Source organism: Falco naumanni, chromosome 9 (assembly GCF_017639655.2).
Source record: "Falco naumanni isolate bFalNau1 chromosome 9, bFalNau1.pat, whole genome shotgun sequence".
Classification (NCBI taxonomy): Eukaryota; Metazoa; Chordata; class Aves; order Falconiformes; family Falconidae; genus Falco; species Falco naumanni.
In genome coordinates this window covers 31,851,267-31,868,283 of record NC_054062.1, presented here as the reverse complement: position 1 = coordinate 31,868,283, position 17,017 = coordinate 31,851,267, and the positions used below count along the sequence as shown (strand labels likewise).

The window sequence follows — 17,017 nt, the reverse complement described above, 5'->3', positions numbered from 1 at the left end:
TACACAACACGTGTGTGTCCCATTGTTTTTTACCAACCTCCAGAAGGTTTTTTAGGTACAAAGAAGTTGCTAGCTTTTCCTTTTTTTGAGGAAGCCGGACATGAAACATGCCTATGTTATAGTTGTGTAACAGTGGGACGTTGCATGTAGCATCTCCAGAAATATTCTTTTCTTTGATTGCTGAGTTTGAATATTGTTTTGTCTACCAAGCTTTCAGTCCTACAGGAGAATTATGCTCCCACTCACGGTTTTCACCTATTTCTGTAGTATTTATTTGAAGAAACTGCTTGCAGTAACAGCTTGCCAGTAAGTGTTGCTATTTGTCTCTGCTGAAAACAACACTGGAAAAAGTCTTGGCCTGGAACCAGTTTCTGAGGTCTTCTCCGAGAGTAAGAAGTTACAGCAGAAGCTCTACAGAAATTTATAGTCTAGGGAAAAAACATCACTAGTTATAGATTATATACATCCAAGCGTTCTGAAGAAGTACAGCTAATGAGATCTCATAGTTTAGTGGGACTTTTATTTTGGCTTTGGCTTTTTTGTTGTTGTTGTTTTCATAAAATCTTTTTTTGAAGAAGTGAGTGTTTAGGTTCTGGGTCATGAATGTAAAACGTAGGTTCAAACAGTAAAATTTATAGCTGTGTCTGACAAATCCTTGTGTCTGATATGCCAATTAAAAATGGAATAACACGTGAAAAGTCACAGCATACCAAGATGGTAGCTCGTGTGGATTTTGTGCTGCAAAATTACATGCTGTTACACTTTTCCTGAAATGTTGCAAGCTGACCATAACATGTTTGGTGGAGTTTCATGGGAGAAGCTGCTTAGCCATGCAACAAGAGGGTAAATGTCATCCTGGATCCATGTTTGTTGGTGCATATTACTTGAATAGCCTATGGATTGGGTGGTGTTTAAGAGGTGTCAATTTGTTACATACATGACCAGGTTCCAGTAGATGCCAAAACCCTATAAATGAAATGCAGAGCTTTAGGGCTGGTCACAGCAGTATTGTACCAGTTCAGGTAAGCAGAGTTTAGCTTGCTTAGGATTGTCGACTCAACAGTACTTTTGTAATGCTTCCTAATGTAAAATTAATGAGTCCAAGGTGGGATCTTGTTGCTGTGTTGCTATAGCACACCTCCAGGTGGCTTCCAGACTTCTGCATAAGGAAATGAAATAATCCTAAAGAAAAAATCCTAATTATTTTATTTGTCAGCTATTACAGGAATTTGTAATGCTTTCAAAGAGGATTTTTGTAACATGTATTTGTTTTATTCTTTCTGTAAGCAGCTGCTTAATAGCCCTTCATTCATCATCTTTTTAAAGTGGGCATCAATAATCACAATATCCTGATTAATTTTCCACAACATTTGTGCCTATATTAATACTTTATTATTAGGAAATGTGGTATATCTGTGCTTGCACTGAAAAGGCGTTAGCTTATTACAGCACTTTTATTGAAATTACATGATGCGCAGTTTAGTAACCTATCCCTATAAAACTTTGAGGAGACTCATACTTAAGACTATGCATGTTGTACTCCCAAAGTTCACTGCTGCAATCCTGTTTGGTATCGGGACTCCTCTGTGATTAATAGACTGCTTGTGATTCTCTTTTCTCCTTTATTACAGCAGTGCAGCTTTCTAACAAATTAGGGTCACGTGTTCAGTGTAAGTCTATCTTTTATAGAATCCTGTAGATCACTAGGTTGATATTTTAATCCCAATTTATACATGTATCAAAGCAGAAAGCATTAGAAATTGGCTCATCATTTTTATTAGCCTTTACCTTCCCAAAGCATGCTTTCAGTTGTAATAAAGTCTAAAAACATATTAACTTGCTCAAAGGGAAACAGTTGTGTAATGCAAAGTAGTGGAACAAAGGTCCTTGTAGATATCTTAAAACTGTTGTGATAACATTTTATGTTTTTGTTTTATTACTAGTTCTGGACTGCTAGCCTTAGGAAAGCCCTTGGACAGAGAAAGCACTGATCGCTATATTCTGATTGTTACAGCCTCGGATGGCAGACCAGATGGGGTGAGTTTCCTGTGAAAGTTTAAGAAAATGGGCTATTATGATACATGGTTAGGCACTTGAAGTATCTGTTATATGGGTCTTGAGCAAGTGTAGCTGTCATCTGCAACAATTTTTCCTTTATCTAAGAAAGGTTTGTATAGGTAAAGCCTGTGTATCACTTTGGTAACGTCCTTCGATCTTGAAACAAAGTGACTTTGCTGCTACTTACACCTTTTTGTTCTTCAACAAGAACCAATGCGGTCAAGGTTTTGTGTTACTCAGATATATGCATCTTCGTACTATTTCTTCTCAGTGCTATTAAAAAAGCAGTCTTCCTTCTCACCTCCTAAAGATCAGTTATGTGGGCAGGTATATTGTAGATGTGTACTTTATCTAGTCAAATGCATTTCACTTTTTTCAGATTTGACAGGTGAAAGCACTGTCCAGGTAAAATTCTGGAAAAGTGCCCATTCCACTTTTCTTAAAAAAACCTTTTATTGGAAGGTATTTCTAAGTCTTCTATGTTTGCATTGATCAGACATGCAGCGACGCCACAATCTAACTAACAAACTATTGCTCACATCTGTTTAGTGTAACAAAATTGTGATTTTCAATTTCCATATTAAAAAATGGAGGGCTATTTAAGGATATTATTTATTCATCAGGCAGAGGCAATGGAATTAGTTTTTCTGAAAGCTTGAAGCAATCCCAACAGGGGGAATTCACCACAGCTGGATTGTGCAAGGTACGTCGGAATGCAGCAGTTCTGCTGTGGATTTGTGCTATGGAATAATAGCATAGATAGAGGAGAAGTCTCTATGTATCTGACCTTAAAATTACAGTGTATAAGGGCAGATCTAAAATACAATATATCCACATTATCTGGGCTATCCTAGGAGGCCATGTTCAGCTTTGAGATTGAAACAGAGAAATCTTTGACAGTTTGCTATGGAGCAATCATGAAAGCTCTGTGGTTTGGACCCCTTGCTCACCCTGTTTTCACAACAGCAGAAGAAAATCTTATGTATTCTTTCTGTGGCATGCCCTTTTCCCAATTTTAGCGTCTTCAGCTTACAAGGTTTGCCTTCCATCTCAGTGTTTACTCAATCTTTTTTTTCCCCAAAAAACTATATGCAATTCAGTGACAATATGGAGTAACTGTAACAGATCCTACACCTTTTCCATTAAAAATCTGGTTATGGTTATCTTCAGTGATTCATCTTAATATTGTAATTTTGTTACTTGTGAACTACTCTCCATTTTTTTATAGCTGTGGGTTGAATTGTTTTAATCTCTTAACTTCCAGCTGTGAAATCTGAAGACTTAAATAAAAGACTGGTGTTTGCATACTGATTGCTATCTCCAGCCCTGCCAATGTCTTCCTTGGCCCAGGGAGACCTGCCAAAATGGATCTGTCTTTCCATTTCTGGTATCTCCAGGAGTTTGGAGGTCAGCACACGGGGCAGCAGGATACTGCCCACATGGGATCACCCTTCTGCTTGGTGTACAGCAGCCTAAGCCCCAGTCTCTTGGGGAGCAATGTTTCTTGCAGGAGCCTTTCCCATAAGCCTGGTGGTATGAATCATTGCCTTTCTAAACCCATGAGTTACTGGATTCCTGATGTTCTAGGGACTGAAACTCTTGCCCCTGGTAGCTGAAACCAAGACAGCCTGTGCCCTGCCTGCTTCACTCTGCTGTAAACCCCATGGGATATTGGACTCATACACAGTATAAAGTATGGTATTGGCCCTCCTTTTTATCCCTGGTGTTCTCTAGAGAAAACTGTTCCCCACCAGCATCTGTGAAGTGTGTTGAACACATTTTTGCATGTGGAAGGTCTGTGGTCCTGCACACTTTAAATTTTTGGTGGTTTATTTTTCTGTGTCATTTATAAAGGGCCTAAGAGACTTTTAGCAACATTGCTATGGCACTAAGTAGTTGAGGTTTCTGTATTCTAAGCCCCAAGGCTTATTTAACTGCTTAATGTTGTGTGGTGACAGTCATGTTGACACCTTTTGACTTTTGGGGACTGCTTATTCCATCAAAATTAATACAGACATAGTTATGCCATCACCAACTAATACAGCTTTCCATTTAGTAGTGTGGCCTGGCTGACACTGTTTCATCACTTTTGCATGCCTTATAATGCTCTTGGTTGTTTAAAATGCTCAGCTATGCTTTCCAAGTTGTTGTTGTTGTTGTTCTGAGTTATAACCTGGAGCATTAACAGGCTTGTGGTTTTTCTCTGACCTTGGAATAGCATGACCTACCACCCATCACTGTCAACAATATGACACGACAAACAATTAAGTATGCATTAATTGAGTAGTCAGGAAAATACTTTTATTTCTTTAGTAATGAGACTTAGTTGTAGATGAGCAGACAAATGATAGGCAAATGAAAAATATATCAAGCTCAAATTGTTTTCACAAATTGTGGTTTGTTTGGATGGGATTTCAAGGCAAGAATTCACGTCTGCATTTCAGAGGGAGAAGTTAGAAATAAACATACATGACTTTTTAGAAGAAAGAAAAAGCCTTCTGTGCTATTTATTATTGGCTTGTGTGAGTGTGTATGTGTCAGTTAATTCATATAGATAAAACTGAAAGCTCCATTGTATTCTCTTAGTGTGTATTGTGTGATTTACGCAGAACTCAAACCTAAAATACAAATGTCTGATCGAGAAAATATTCACCCAGCACTTCAGAAATGTGTTTTCTGCCCAAGTTTTGGCAAAACGGAACAGTTCAGTGCCTTGTTTATAAAGCCATGTGGGAGTTAGTAATTAGATACTCTTAAAAATTGTCAGTCATCCAGAGGCTGTTCCCAACTTCCCAGGCAGCTATAGCCTTCTTTTTTAATGTGGCTGAACAAGGGCAATGACATTGATGTCTCTTGATGCAATCACTTTGTGGTACTCGGAAAATACTGACAGGGGTTCAGATTCTTTTGTATGTCTTAGAAGACTCAATCACCAGGTCACTAAACTATTTTGGAAGTCCAGAAGAAGCTGTTGTCCATCTGCTCTTTTGAATTTCTGCTGTTCAGGGTATAGTCTGAGATTCTCTAGATAGGACAGATCAGAGGTGACCTAGCTCTGGGAGGGTTTCTCTAAAAACCATGAATCTCAGACTCTGCCCGTTTCTTCCGCAATGAACTCTTCATGAAAAAATGAGAATAATTTTAGCATTGCAGGCCCCAAAATGGTCTGGGGCCATGTTTCCTGACAAGACACAGGACCATCAGACAACCTTTAGAAAGGCATCTGCACGAAAACTTGTCTTGGTGGGCTGAGCTGGCCCAGAGCAGCTGGGTGCTGACTGCACAGACTGAATTGGCTTTTTTTAAAACATTTTGATATTTTTTTTTGGTGTGCTTTCTGTATGTAGTTCTGTATGTACACAGCACTGGATTCTGAATTTCACTCTGAAGTCTGATGCAAAGAAGTGAGATGCTGCAGTATTTAACCTTTAAATGTGGCTAAAACATTCATGGATTTGCAGTTACTCAGTACAGGAGATTAAATCAGTGGGGCATAGAATTTAGAAGCTCTGAAAACTATATTCCTGGCTACAGTATGGAGAAGTATGGTGTTTCACAGAAGGTCATGGTAGTTTCTCAGTCACAACAATGCTTTTAGAAGGATCAACAGTTGAAAACTAGTGTAAGCTCACCTTATGATCTAGCTAAATAATTGCCTCAGGCTTTAAATGAAAGCAGGATAAATACCATTGTATTTGTGATCCTAGATGATGAGTCAGACCAGGGCAGCCTAATAGTGTCTCTGTCCCAGGGGCCGTGAGGCACACCGGTGTGCTTTGTGTAGACACAAATACCATGCCATACTTCATATTAGTGTCTCATTCTTCATCAGAGCAGACCAGCATTTCAGGAGGGTATTCATCCACCAAGAGAGCCATAAGTAGCCTTATTTCCACGTATTGTGTTTCATCATGTAAGTTAGACTTCAATATTTCAGTCATCTTAGAAGATCATTAATAATTTTAGACCATCTATCTCCCATGACACTTGAACTAATTACCTTCCTTAGAGCAACAGGTAGAACTAGATCAAGGTAATTTAAACAGAGATTTCCTACTTGAATAATGTACAGAGATTTAATTAATTACAGTAAATGTTCTGTTACTCCTGTAAATATTACCTGTATCTGCTCCACATCAGCTCCATTATCTATCAAAAATAAAGCATGTATGCCTCTTTCAGTAAACATTGCACTGAGATTTTGTGTACAAAAATGCTTGTATTGAAAAAGGCTTCTACTTTACTGGCGGTTTTGTACTCAGTAAAACAAGATTGCCAAAAAATTTTAAAATCAATGCAGCCTGTTCATACTGTGGAACCTTATTACTACCTTAATGTAGTGCATTTATTTTGATCTGTCAGGTGCAGTGGGAAGGAATAGTTCTTAAATAGATGGAAAGGAACAGTATAAACAGATAAATGATTTTGTACTTCGTCATCTAAAAGAACTCCTCTGATTATTTCCTTTTCAACCATACAAACTGCAACTAGAAAGAAGCACTGCCTGTTACTATTTTGCTGACAAGTTATGTACTTTGTATGAGAAAGCCTTAAAATTTTTACTGATCTGTAAATCTTGGTTTGCACAAGAGGAATTTGTCCTGCCAGATCTCATTTTCTGTGACAGAAGGCTTTCTCCATGCCCCAGCTTTTTCTAGGGTGAGCTTCAGGAGACTCCCAAACTTCCAGTGTTTGTGCAACTTTGTCTGCTTGCATTGCATGGATAATATTCCCTATAAAGACTTTGATTTCAATTGCTAACAGGGAAGGGGTGATTTAAGTAATCCTCATAAAGAAACAGATTGATCACATTTTTAAAACAAAGATTTTGAGCAGATTGTAGTACTGTTTTGAAAACTGAGTTTATTTTAGGGTGAGAAACAGTTCTGCATCAAGGATTATTGAAGCTTTTTGTATCCTAAAATAAATAATAATAAATAAAAAAAGCTTAAGTAGAACTATGTTACAATAGATCTTGCAGCAGAGTTCACAATAACAGTGATATATAGTGTAACATTGAGTATAAATTTTGTTATTGTGTATATTAAGTAATATCACAGTCATGATAGTAAATACCTTGGTTGTGAATTCTAGTTAGACTGGAAAATGTAAGATGGGCAGACTGTTTTTCAGTCAGCACTGTTTGAGCGAAGTTAGAGAGCTCAAGAGCAGATGCACTTGCCCCAGAAGCTCCTTGCCCCAGACCCCTCTCTAGCTGAGTGTGCCTTTCTTCGTAGATTAGAAGAAACCTCTGCTCTTTTTATCACATCAGTGAAGTCTCTAGTTCTGATTAAATAGGTAAACTATGCAAGACTGCTAGGAGAATTGCAGCTGAAGGCTCTGGGAGCCATTGTTCCTTACCTGTTTTTAAGTTCTCAGGTTTGGTTTATGATATAAAGACCTTGGTAGAGATGCCACAGCTTTATCCATTTGCAATTAAGACACTGAATCCTGAGCTTTTAGTTTAGATGCAGACCCATTTTTCCACAGCTTTGTCTCTGGCCAGCTGCATGACAAATGTAGCCTCCTTCGTACTTTAGCCTCCAACTATATTAGGTGATGCGTAGCACAAAGTGTGCTCTAAATTTGGATTGTCTAGCCTGAGCTATATAGCTTGGGATATAAGCTACCAGCTGCTGCTGGTTCATCCTGTAGGAACAGTAATGTTTTGATCCTATGCTATTGAGATGCTTTTTGGCTGCTTGGACAGCAGATCAATACTCTCTCTCCTCTACAAATAGATATGTAGGGTTGTAGCCTGGCAAGTCACAGGGCTGGTGACCGGCATGACATGGAGATCTATCCAGTCAGTCCCATGTGTTTGTCAAGGGCATTTCTTGAATGTGTACATGATTTTCTCTTCCTTTCCCACTGAAGTTCTCATCTTCTATATTTTCTTTTTGAATGTGTGAGGTCTTAGTTTTTGGGGATTTATTTTTGTGTGATTGACAGCTTTTATCTTTGTGTCCTCCCCAGGCTTTTTCTGATCTATTTTCATTAGTGTAATTATTGACAGGCTCCAGCCTTGTCTTTCCCTTCAGCCTCAGTCTCTTCTCTCCTAAATTTCTTTGCAGTCCAGCTGGCCATTTCTTCTTTCTAACTTGGAGAAGTGTAGAGGGAGAGGGTTGGTAGAAACTGCTTTTAAAGTTCTCATGCCCTACACTGGAAGGAAACAAGGTCTGAAAATACCTGAGGCTTGCAGCCTTGCTGATAGGGACAGACCAGAAAAAAATAACACGCTCCCCCTTCCCCATGGACCGGTGGACATGGTTGTTGTGGTTATGCAGCTTCTGTGCATTCAAAAAGGTTAGTGAACAAAGCCCTAAACACTTGTGCATATTTACCCATCACTTTTTTCGAATTTGGCACTTTATTGTCCCCGTCCGTTACCAATAAATATTACATTCCCATTAGCAACGTCACTCTTCAGGCTATCACTCTCCTGGAGCACTGAGCTTGGACAGCATAGCAATTTACCTGTTATATAATTCACGTATATTTTATTCTGGTACTTGTCACTCCCAGTATTTTGAGATCTGAGCAGCTGTTTTCCCTATTTGATAAAGAATAGCTATTATTTTGGATATCATTATTTAAGTATAGTGTTCTTGAATGGAATATAGGTAAGCCCTGATATGTAGATCAGAAGCATTATTTACACTTTCTTTTTTGATCCAATAAGGCCTTGGACTTTGCCCCATTTGCAAATATAATTATTTGTAAGCTAGTTATATCTAGAGATGATAGCATTTGTCTAAATTAATAAACCTGCTTGACATCAGAGCTAAGAATGTTTCCTCTCTAAGGCATAAATGCTCTCATCAGTTCCCGACTTCAATTTAAATGGCTGGGTACAAATAAAATAAGTCACAAGTGAAATTTCCTTCAAATTTATCATCTATAACATTTATCAGGGCCTGGCATTCTTAGGACAAAAGATATTTGTGGAGGCAATGTAAACGTTACATTTATTGCTTAGGGAAGAATTATATATGTAAGAACTATTTTAGTGGCCCTAAGAAAGCTATAAATTGCAGCTGTTGATCTTTTGTTTGACTTAACATTTATTATAAAAGAGAAGTAAACACGGTTTGCTTCAGTAATAAATAGGAAATGCCTGATCTGAGGCTGTAATGCTTTTTTCCCTGCGTGAATTTCCAGCAATAGCTTCAGCACTCCTTTCCAAGCCATACTTGACGAATCTTTTGTAGAAATGCCTAGTTTTAAAAGAGTCAAGGCAGTTTTTTTAATCCTTACTGTATTATCTTGGTATTTGCAAGAGGAGTATCCATTCAGTTGATGCACAAAAACAGTTGTGAATTAGGTCTCTCTTTCATTACTTTGGGGACCTACTCAAGTTTGTTTAAAGACTTTTAGTGGTAATTAAACGTATGTCAAGAGCTTTAGCAAAACAGCCACTCTGTTCATGAGAGAGTGCTGGTTTACGGTCTCTTTTAGCATCCTCTACAAAGCACTGCAACTTTCCATAATTCCTTAAGAAATTTGTGAAACTGTTTGCTTTCATTTTCAAGTATGTAATGAACAAAATAGCCTGTATACAATCAAGGGGGCAAACTGAAAGATTCTACCTGCAGGTGATTTTCTTCAAACATCTTTTCTTCAAACAGCTATTTCTCTATTTGTTTTCCCCAAGCTTTGCAAGGAGAAATCTGCTTCCTGCTGCTCATAGTTCTAAACATTGACTTAATTTTACTCTGCCATATGCAAGTCACCTTGCAGTGGTATAAGACTAGAGCCAAGCAAAGAGGACAGTAATGTTGTAGGGAGCTGGGACATAGGTTCCAGATGCATGTTGCACTGTTTAGTGTGAGAACTAGTGAATGAAGAGAGAATAAATCTTTCTTTGAATCTTGAGGCTATGAGATATATAATGCAGCTATCTTCCCCCCACTGCACAACAAAACAAGAAAGCTGGCTTTGCAGAAGTAAATGGGCACCAAACTGGAACTTGTCTTTTGAATATAATTTTCTCTGCTTTGATAGTCAGAGGCAAGAATACTCTTAGAGCTCCTCATGCTCTTCATTATTGACTGAAAAATTTCAATGTAATGGGTTGTGACAAAGTTAAAAGTCTCACCACTTCTCTGTCTATGTGCTGAAGATTTCCTTGGCTGAAGAATTTAATCTAGTGACCTAGGAAATGAAGTGGGGGTTACGTGACAGTAGAAGTGATTTCAGGCAGCCACTACTACCTGCAGTTGAAAATGGTAACAAGAAATGGTAGGCTTCTCTAACGATACAAGAAACTGAGCATCACACAAAATATAGTGACCCTTTTGCAGTATGTTTACTTCTGTCCTCCTTGCAGTGCACTTTTTATCCCCAAAGCATGTATTTGCTACCTGTGGTCCATCTCACCTGTAGGGTAGTGTCCCATGTAGTTACTAGCTGCTGTAAGAAAGGGTATGACCCACAGTCTCCTTGTTTTCATGTTTTCTGTTGCAGTGACAGACTGAAAAGAGGTTATAGCTAGCCCTGAACATAACTTCTAAGCAATGATTATTTAATCAATGTGATTTTAGTGTTGCTGGTGACTTTTTACATTATCCACAAGATGGATGATCATGATGTTACCAATAGTGCTCCATGCTGCAGTTCTGAATAAGCCACAGTAATTTATAATAGCTGTCTAATAAAGGCTATTTCAGAATAGCACATCAGTCTTAAGCTGTGGCTTGCAGAGAGCTCAAGTAAGTCTTTGGAGCCATCTAATGGGGATACAAAAATGTTGATTTTATTTAATAATCTGTGATTATAGCCATTTCTGACATTAATGGCAGAACTGCTGCTCTATGCATCTCAAAGAAATAAAGGTAGCCAACAGACTACCATTTTGTGTAAAAGGTTGGTACTGTTCCATCAGTGGGAGAACAGATATTGCCTGTATTCAGATGAAATAGCAAGATTTTTGAGTATTCCCATATTGTTTCTCCATTTTAGAGTTTGTCATTTCTGATTTAATGGAAGAGAACACTGGGCATGGCTGCTAACCCAGAGTTCATTTTGAATGCTTCTCTTGGTGATCCTGCCACTGAATTCATCCACTTTTTATAGTTTGGTAAATTGTGCCTAATATAAAAATGAGGATTATTTGAAATGTTGATCTTATTACAGGAACTTACTTCAGTACCCATGGAAGTTTAGAAAGAACAGAGAACTTAATTTTATAAAATAATTCTCCCGTTTGGCATCTCAAAATATTATTCCTTTGCAAAATACTACTTTTTTAATTTGTAAGTGAAAATCTAAGTGTGACTTGAGACTTGGTAACAAGTGGAGCACTATCCCATGTGGCTGTGTCAGCTGGCAGATAAGGCAGAATGCTTAGGATGAGTAAAAGTATTGCCATCAATCTGAAAAATACGAAAAATTCTTAGATAACAGAAGACTTGTGAAACAATTCCAAATGTCTCTTCTCCTACCTTCCTCTCTCCCTTCTTATAAAATCCTCACAATCTTTCTTTTTTTCTTGCAAAACTAAGCCAAGCAAACACTCTTAAATTTTTCCGGTTCTCATTAGTCTTGGGGGTTAGTCTGACCTGGAATCCCTCAACATCAATGACAAGTTCCATCCTACATTACAGAATTAACCTGTAGAATAAATCAAGGCGGCTTTCACCGTTCACATACGCAAGTCAGGCTGGTAACTGATTTATTGCATATTTCAGGTAGCCCATTTCTAATGATACAAAGTCATCAAAAACTTGATTCTTTCTGTTCTTATGCAGGGGCTGTTGAGACCAGGTTCCCAGTACCTGTCTGCAATGTGAAGGCAAGCTAGAGCACAGTTTATAGAAAACCCTTTTGCGTCACCATGCTGAAATGCTGTCATTGTCCTCATGGGGAGAAGCTATTCCTTATGTCCAGTCTGAGCCTCTCTTGTTACAGTTTACACTTGTTTTCTCTCCTGACACTACCTTATTATCTAGGTGTGGTCTTCTGAGGGCTGAGTAGAGGGGATAATCCTTTCCTTGGACTCCAGGCAGGTCCCCTGTCCATACAGCCCGTGAGCTGCTGCCCTGTGTTGCTGCCAGGGCACACGGCTGCTCCTGCTCCACTCGCTGTTTGCCAGAACTCACAGGCCTTTCCTGCAGAGATGCTTCTGACTAGACAGGCCTTGGCCCAGATCCCTGTGAGGGGCTTTTCCTTCCCATGGGCAGGACTGCGCATTTATCCTTGCTGAATTTCATAGGGTTCCTGTTGGCCCATTTCTCAGCTGACTGAGGTCCTTCTGAATGGCAGCCCTGCCTCCAGCATATTGACTGTTTCCTCCAGTTTGGTGTCACCTGCAAACTTGAGGAGAGTGTACTTCATTACCTCCTCTACATCATTGGTAAAAGTGTTAAAAAGTAGTTTAAAATTAATCTTAAAATCCAGGTTGTATTAAGCTGAGCTCAGCCTTCCCTGCTGCCTTGACTGTCTCCTCTTAGGTGAAATCAGAGTCTCCTTTGAAACTTCAGATGACTCCTCCTAGATTTATTCCAGTATTTCAGTAAGCTCAGTATTTCTAATACTATTATAACAGTTGGGTTTCAAGAAGGCTTAAAAAGAAAAAAAGTTCTCTTTTTTGTTCAAGTATTTTTGTAAAAGTATTGCTGCAGGGTCATGTTGTTAATAGCACAGTTCCAGGGCAAAGAGTTGCTTGGCTTTAGAAAAAACACTATTGTTGAGGAGAAGTGCTCCTAAGAGTTCCTTACAACGTGTTGCTATGTTTATCTAAAGTACATGAGCCCCTCCTGTTGGCATGCACTTATGTACAAGACTTAGACCTGTGAGTAGCTCAGAACAGTAATTTTTTGATTCAGAAGTTATCAGATGCTAAGGCGTGTTTTGACAGCTGTTCTGAGAGCTGCTGTGGGTTGCTTCAGCATCATCAGATGTAAACACACTGCAGATTATCAGACACATCCCTTTAAAATTTTCTTGAATGGAAAAGAGATTTTTTTCAAAATAAGAATTACTCACTGTCTTAAGCCGATGTTTTTTATGCCATATTTCTCTCAGTTTATTAAATCTAAGAGGTTTTATTACACCCTGTATTCTGTGGAATCAAGTTAGGTTCGGAATATTGATTTACATTCAGTGCACGTCGCTCATCAGAGGAAATGTTCTGGAGTGTGTTTTGCATTAACAAGGGTGCATAAATTGTAAAGTACATTTTCCTTATATAAATTGAATGTGGGAATGGCAGTTTCAGAAGCAATTAGCAAATAACTAAGCAAATATAAGAAGCCAGCCTGCAAGCCTCTTTTTGTTTGTTTGCTTCAAAATACTCAGTATTCATTACTTTTTAAGTTTTAAATAGTTATTCTGTGGAGCTTATTGTGGAACAGATCTGTTTTCTGCATTTGCCTCCATACAAAAACCATAGAAAAATTCTCACTCTGAAGGAGCTGTGTTGTGCACGGGTATTATTTATGCTACTTGTGTATGTTTGCTATCTGTTCTTTGCTGTGCTGGTATCAAGAGGGATTGCTAAAGGAAGCCTGCTAGCACAGGTCACATTTCAGTGAATACATGGGACACTGTGCAAATGCACCAGCCAGGTTTATAGCCATGAAAAGAGGCAGCTGACTCCAGTGCTGGTGACTGGGCTGCTTGCCGAGTCTGAGGATTTGGAAGGTGAAAGAGATTGACCTGTTACAGGATCTCTCCTGCAAAGAGTAAGTTATCAGACTGAACTGGTGACACAGCAATGAAAGTGTGACCAAATGCTATTAAGACAGTGAGTATATTAGTTGTCCTTTGCAAGTGCTTTTCCTATGTGGCAGATACAAGGAGCTTGCCCCTTAATAAAAATGAGACAATATTCCACATTTATTGTGGGCAGTTAGTGCACGGACCTGTGAGGGTGTAAAACTGCTTGAGGTTTGTTGCATGGGTGGTATTGCACCAGAAGATGCTTCAGAAAAGGCACACAAAGATGCAGGTTTACATTCAGCCTTTTTTGTTTATTAAGGGAGGATGGTTACAGGTTTCTTTATGAAACCTGTGAGGTGCCACTTTCTAACAGATTGGTGAGTCTTGTGCCTAAAGCAAGGGACTTTCAGGGATTATGTCTGCACCGTGCAATTGCTGTGACTGTAATGTCATCTAGATTTCCCCCAATGTAGCTCAATGCAAAGTAGTTCAGTATCAGTAGGCATCTCAATAGAGCACAGGAAAGCTGATTTAATACCCTGTGTTTTATTTTACACTGCACTTCACAGTAGCAGTGGCTGCAGCATAGACATCATTACAATATTACTGTCACTGGGGGAACAGTACAAAACAGTGGACAACCAGCATTTGCACTCTGCAGCAGTAAAGCATCAGTGTTAAAATTCACGTGTGTTTCTTTCTGGCATCTCTCTCCCTTATTCTACTTGCTTAACAGGCTGTTTTTAGAGTAAGATAATTTTATTTTCTTTCCATACGAACTGCATGAAATGCTGAAGGAAGCATTCATACACTAATGATACTGTGTTACAATACCAGGTTAGCCTGCCCCTCCACTGCTCCGCCACAGCATCAGCATCAATTTACATCACTATCGGTCATGCCAGATATTAGTGCATCTTGCTCCTGGGGAAGATGCTATACCTTCCCTGCACTGTCTGTGCCCATGCTTCTCTGTTCTGGCAATGAAAGGCTGTCCTTGGTATATAATTTCAATCCTCCTCAACATGTTTTTTGCCTAGAAGTGCTTCTCTTTTCTCTGGTGGATGAAGAGTACTGTTCATTCCTTCTTTTTGCAACCTGTGTCAGAGGCCACAGAAACTTGCATTATTAGTCTCCGCTTTTCTGTAGTTATTATTTATAGGGTAAAAAACAAAGGCATGTTTTTGTTGCTCTTGCCACAATGTTTAAATTCATGAGGCTCAAACAGAGGTATTTCACCTCAGTGCAAAACTGTTAAACTTGAGAAACAGGGAAGAGATGCAGTGCTTCAGCATATTCTGAAATAAATAACTGCATGAAATAGCTAGTGTTAGTTGATGTATCTGTTTCCATTACAATCTTAAACTGTAATAAACTTGAAGCTACAGTTCTCAATGGTACTTGCTGTTGTGGTGGATTTGAATTTATGGAGTAAAAAGTATCTCTGGTAGTAAAAGTGTTAGCATGTGTTGAATTAATTTAAAATACAATAATTTATAAAGTACAATAACGTGGTGTTTTGTGTCTGAAACAGTATACAGAACCAGTGAAAAGGGATCTGACTCAAGCTGTGAAGGTCGGCAAAGTATTTCACTCTCCAATTGCTTCAATTTGAATAGAAAATTTCAGTAGGGAGCACAGACACGTTTTGTTGAAATTTTATGTGTTAAATATACTGAATTATGCTGTTCCTGCTGGGCACCTCTCTGTATGTTAAAGTTCACGTGGTAACGGTTAATAGGACGTCAGCATGATGTGGGTGAAGGATGATACAGAGATCTCTGAGCTAAGGCCAGCTGAGCTGGGTAGCATGATTGTGCCAGCAAAGAGGGTGACTAATCGTCTAAGCTAATCATCACGGTAGCATATTTTGATTAGTAAAATAAGTAATTTCTTTCTGGATTTGTATTTTTGGCACATTTTTATATTTCTAGATTCCCCACCCCCACCCCCCCGAATGGAAGATCCTTAAATCCTCAGAATACCATATAAAAAAAATGTATCTGATGTCCTTCATGCATCTCTAATATATTATTCAGTCTTGACCCTGTTTTGTTTACAAGAAAGGTAAAAAGAAACTCTTCAAATGAATAATCCTACCTGTTTCACAAAAACATGTGAAAAAACATCAACAACCTTTTTACCTGTGCTTCTGTACTGGATGGGTCCAATACATGTCAGTAAGGTTGCTGATCAGTTCTCATCTGTGAAATTGTAAAATAAAGATAATTTGTTCATAATGTTATCTTTTTCTGTAGACCTCAACTGCTACTGTTAATATTGTGGTGACGGATGTAAATGACAACGGACCAGTTTTTGATATGTTTCTACCTAAAAACCTGTCTGTAGTGGAAGAGGAAGCTAATGCTTTTGTTGGTCAAGTAAGGGTAAGTTATTAACTGTGCAGGGTTAAATTGTTTATTTTATTACCCCAAAGAGCACAAAATTATTGTACCTTAGACACACTCACATCAAAATGACTTAGGTTTAAATGCAGACTATCTATTGTCAGATGCATTTATGCTAACAAAGTTGCTTTTTAAGCTTAAAATACAGAATGTTTTTCTCTATGCTTAATAACTAGAAAGTTTTTTTCATTTAAAAGTAGCAAATTAAAAAAATGTTTTTGAAGACACAACACTGTAAAAGCTTCCTTTATATGAAGGTGGGTACTGCTCTGAAGCTGTCCAAGCTCAGGTGTAATTTTCAAAGGAATTAACTTTTATCAGCATTGACAAAGATTACAGTTCCCCTACCGCTTACTTTTGTTATGCTGTGCTGAAATACCAGCAACATCAAAGGTTGTTTTAAAGCCTCGGACATACAGAAGTTAGGATCCCTGCAATTAAATAAGTTTCCATAAATTAATGCATTATTGCTTTGGATTTTGTCATTTTGTTCATCTTGTGTGGTCATTTTTCATTTTTCATCCTAAGATGCACAAATGTGATATTTCAGATCAGTACCAAATATCTTTAAAACCCATTTTGTGTTTTGCTGAGTGCCCTCAAGGTGCAATAAGCTTTTCAAACACTAGCTTGGGTCTATTTTTAGCTTAGATGGAACTAGAATAAAACAAGTTATTGCAACAGAACCTCTCTGTCTTATAAATTAGTATAATTTCTAAGTTGTATTGAAATGAAAATATTTAATGAAGTCTTGTGATAGCTTATGCATAGTTGTTGAATGACAGAAACTCGTTGTATGATTTATTGTCATGTTTATCACCAGTCCTAATTCCCAGTCTGTGGACAGAAAAATCTTTTGCTTTACAGCACAAGTACTGGATGTAATTTCT

General features: G+C 38.3%; 1 protein-coding gene across 8 annotated transcripts in view; it reads left to right on the top strand.

Moving 5' to 3' along the window:
* PCDH15 (protocadherin related 15) overlaps nt 1–17,017 on the top strand; it is a 443,015-nt gene that overhangs the window by 283,915 nt on the left and 142,083 nt on the right. For all 8 annotated transcript variants that reach the window (XM_040607327.1, XM_040607329.1, XM_040607326.1 and 5 more), the window contains 2 exons: nt 1,944–2,037; nt 15,978–16,106. In XM_040607327.1, the coding sequence (XP_040463261.1) occupies nt 1,944–2,037; nt 15,978–16,106 (223 nt within the window). The remainder of the gene's footprint in view (nt 1–1,943; nt 2,038–15,977; nt 16,107–17,017) is intronic.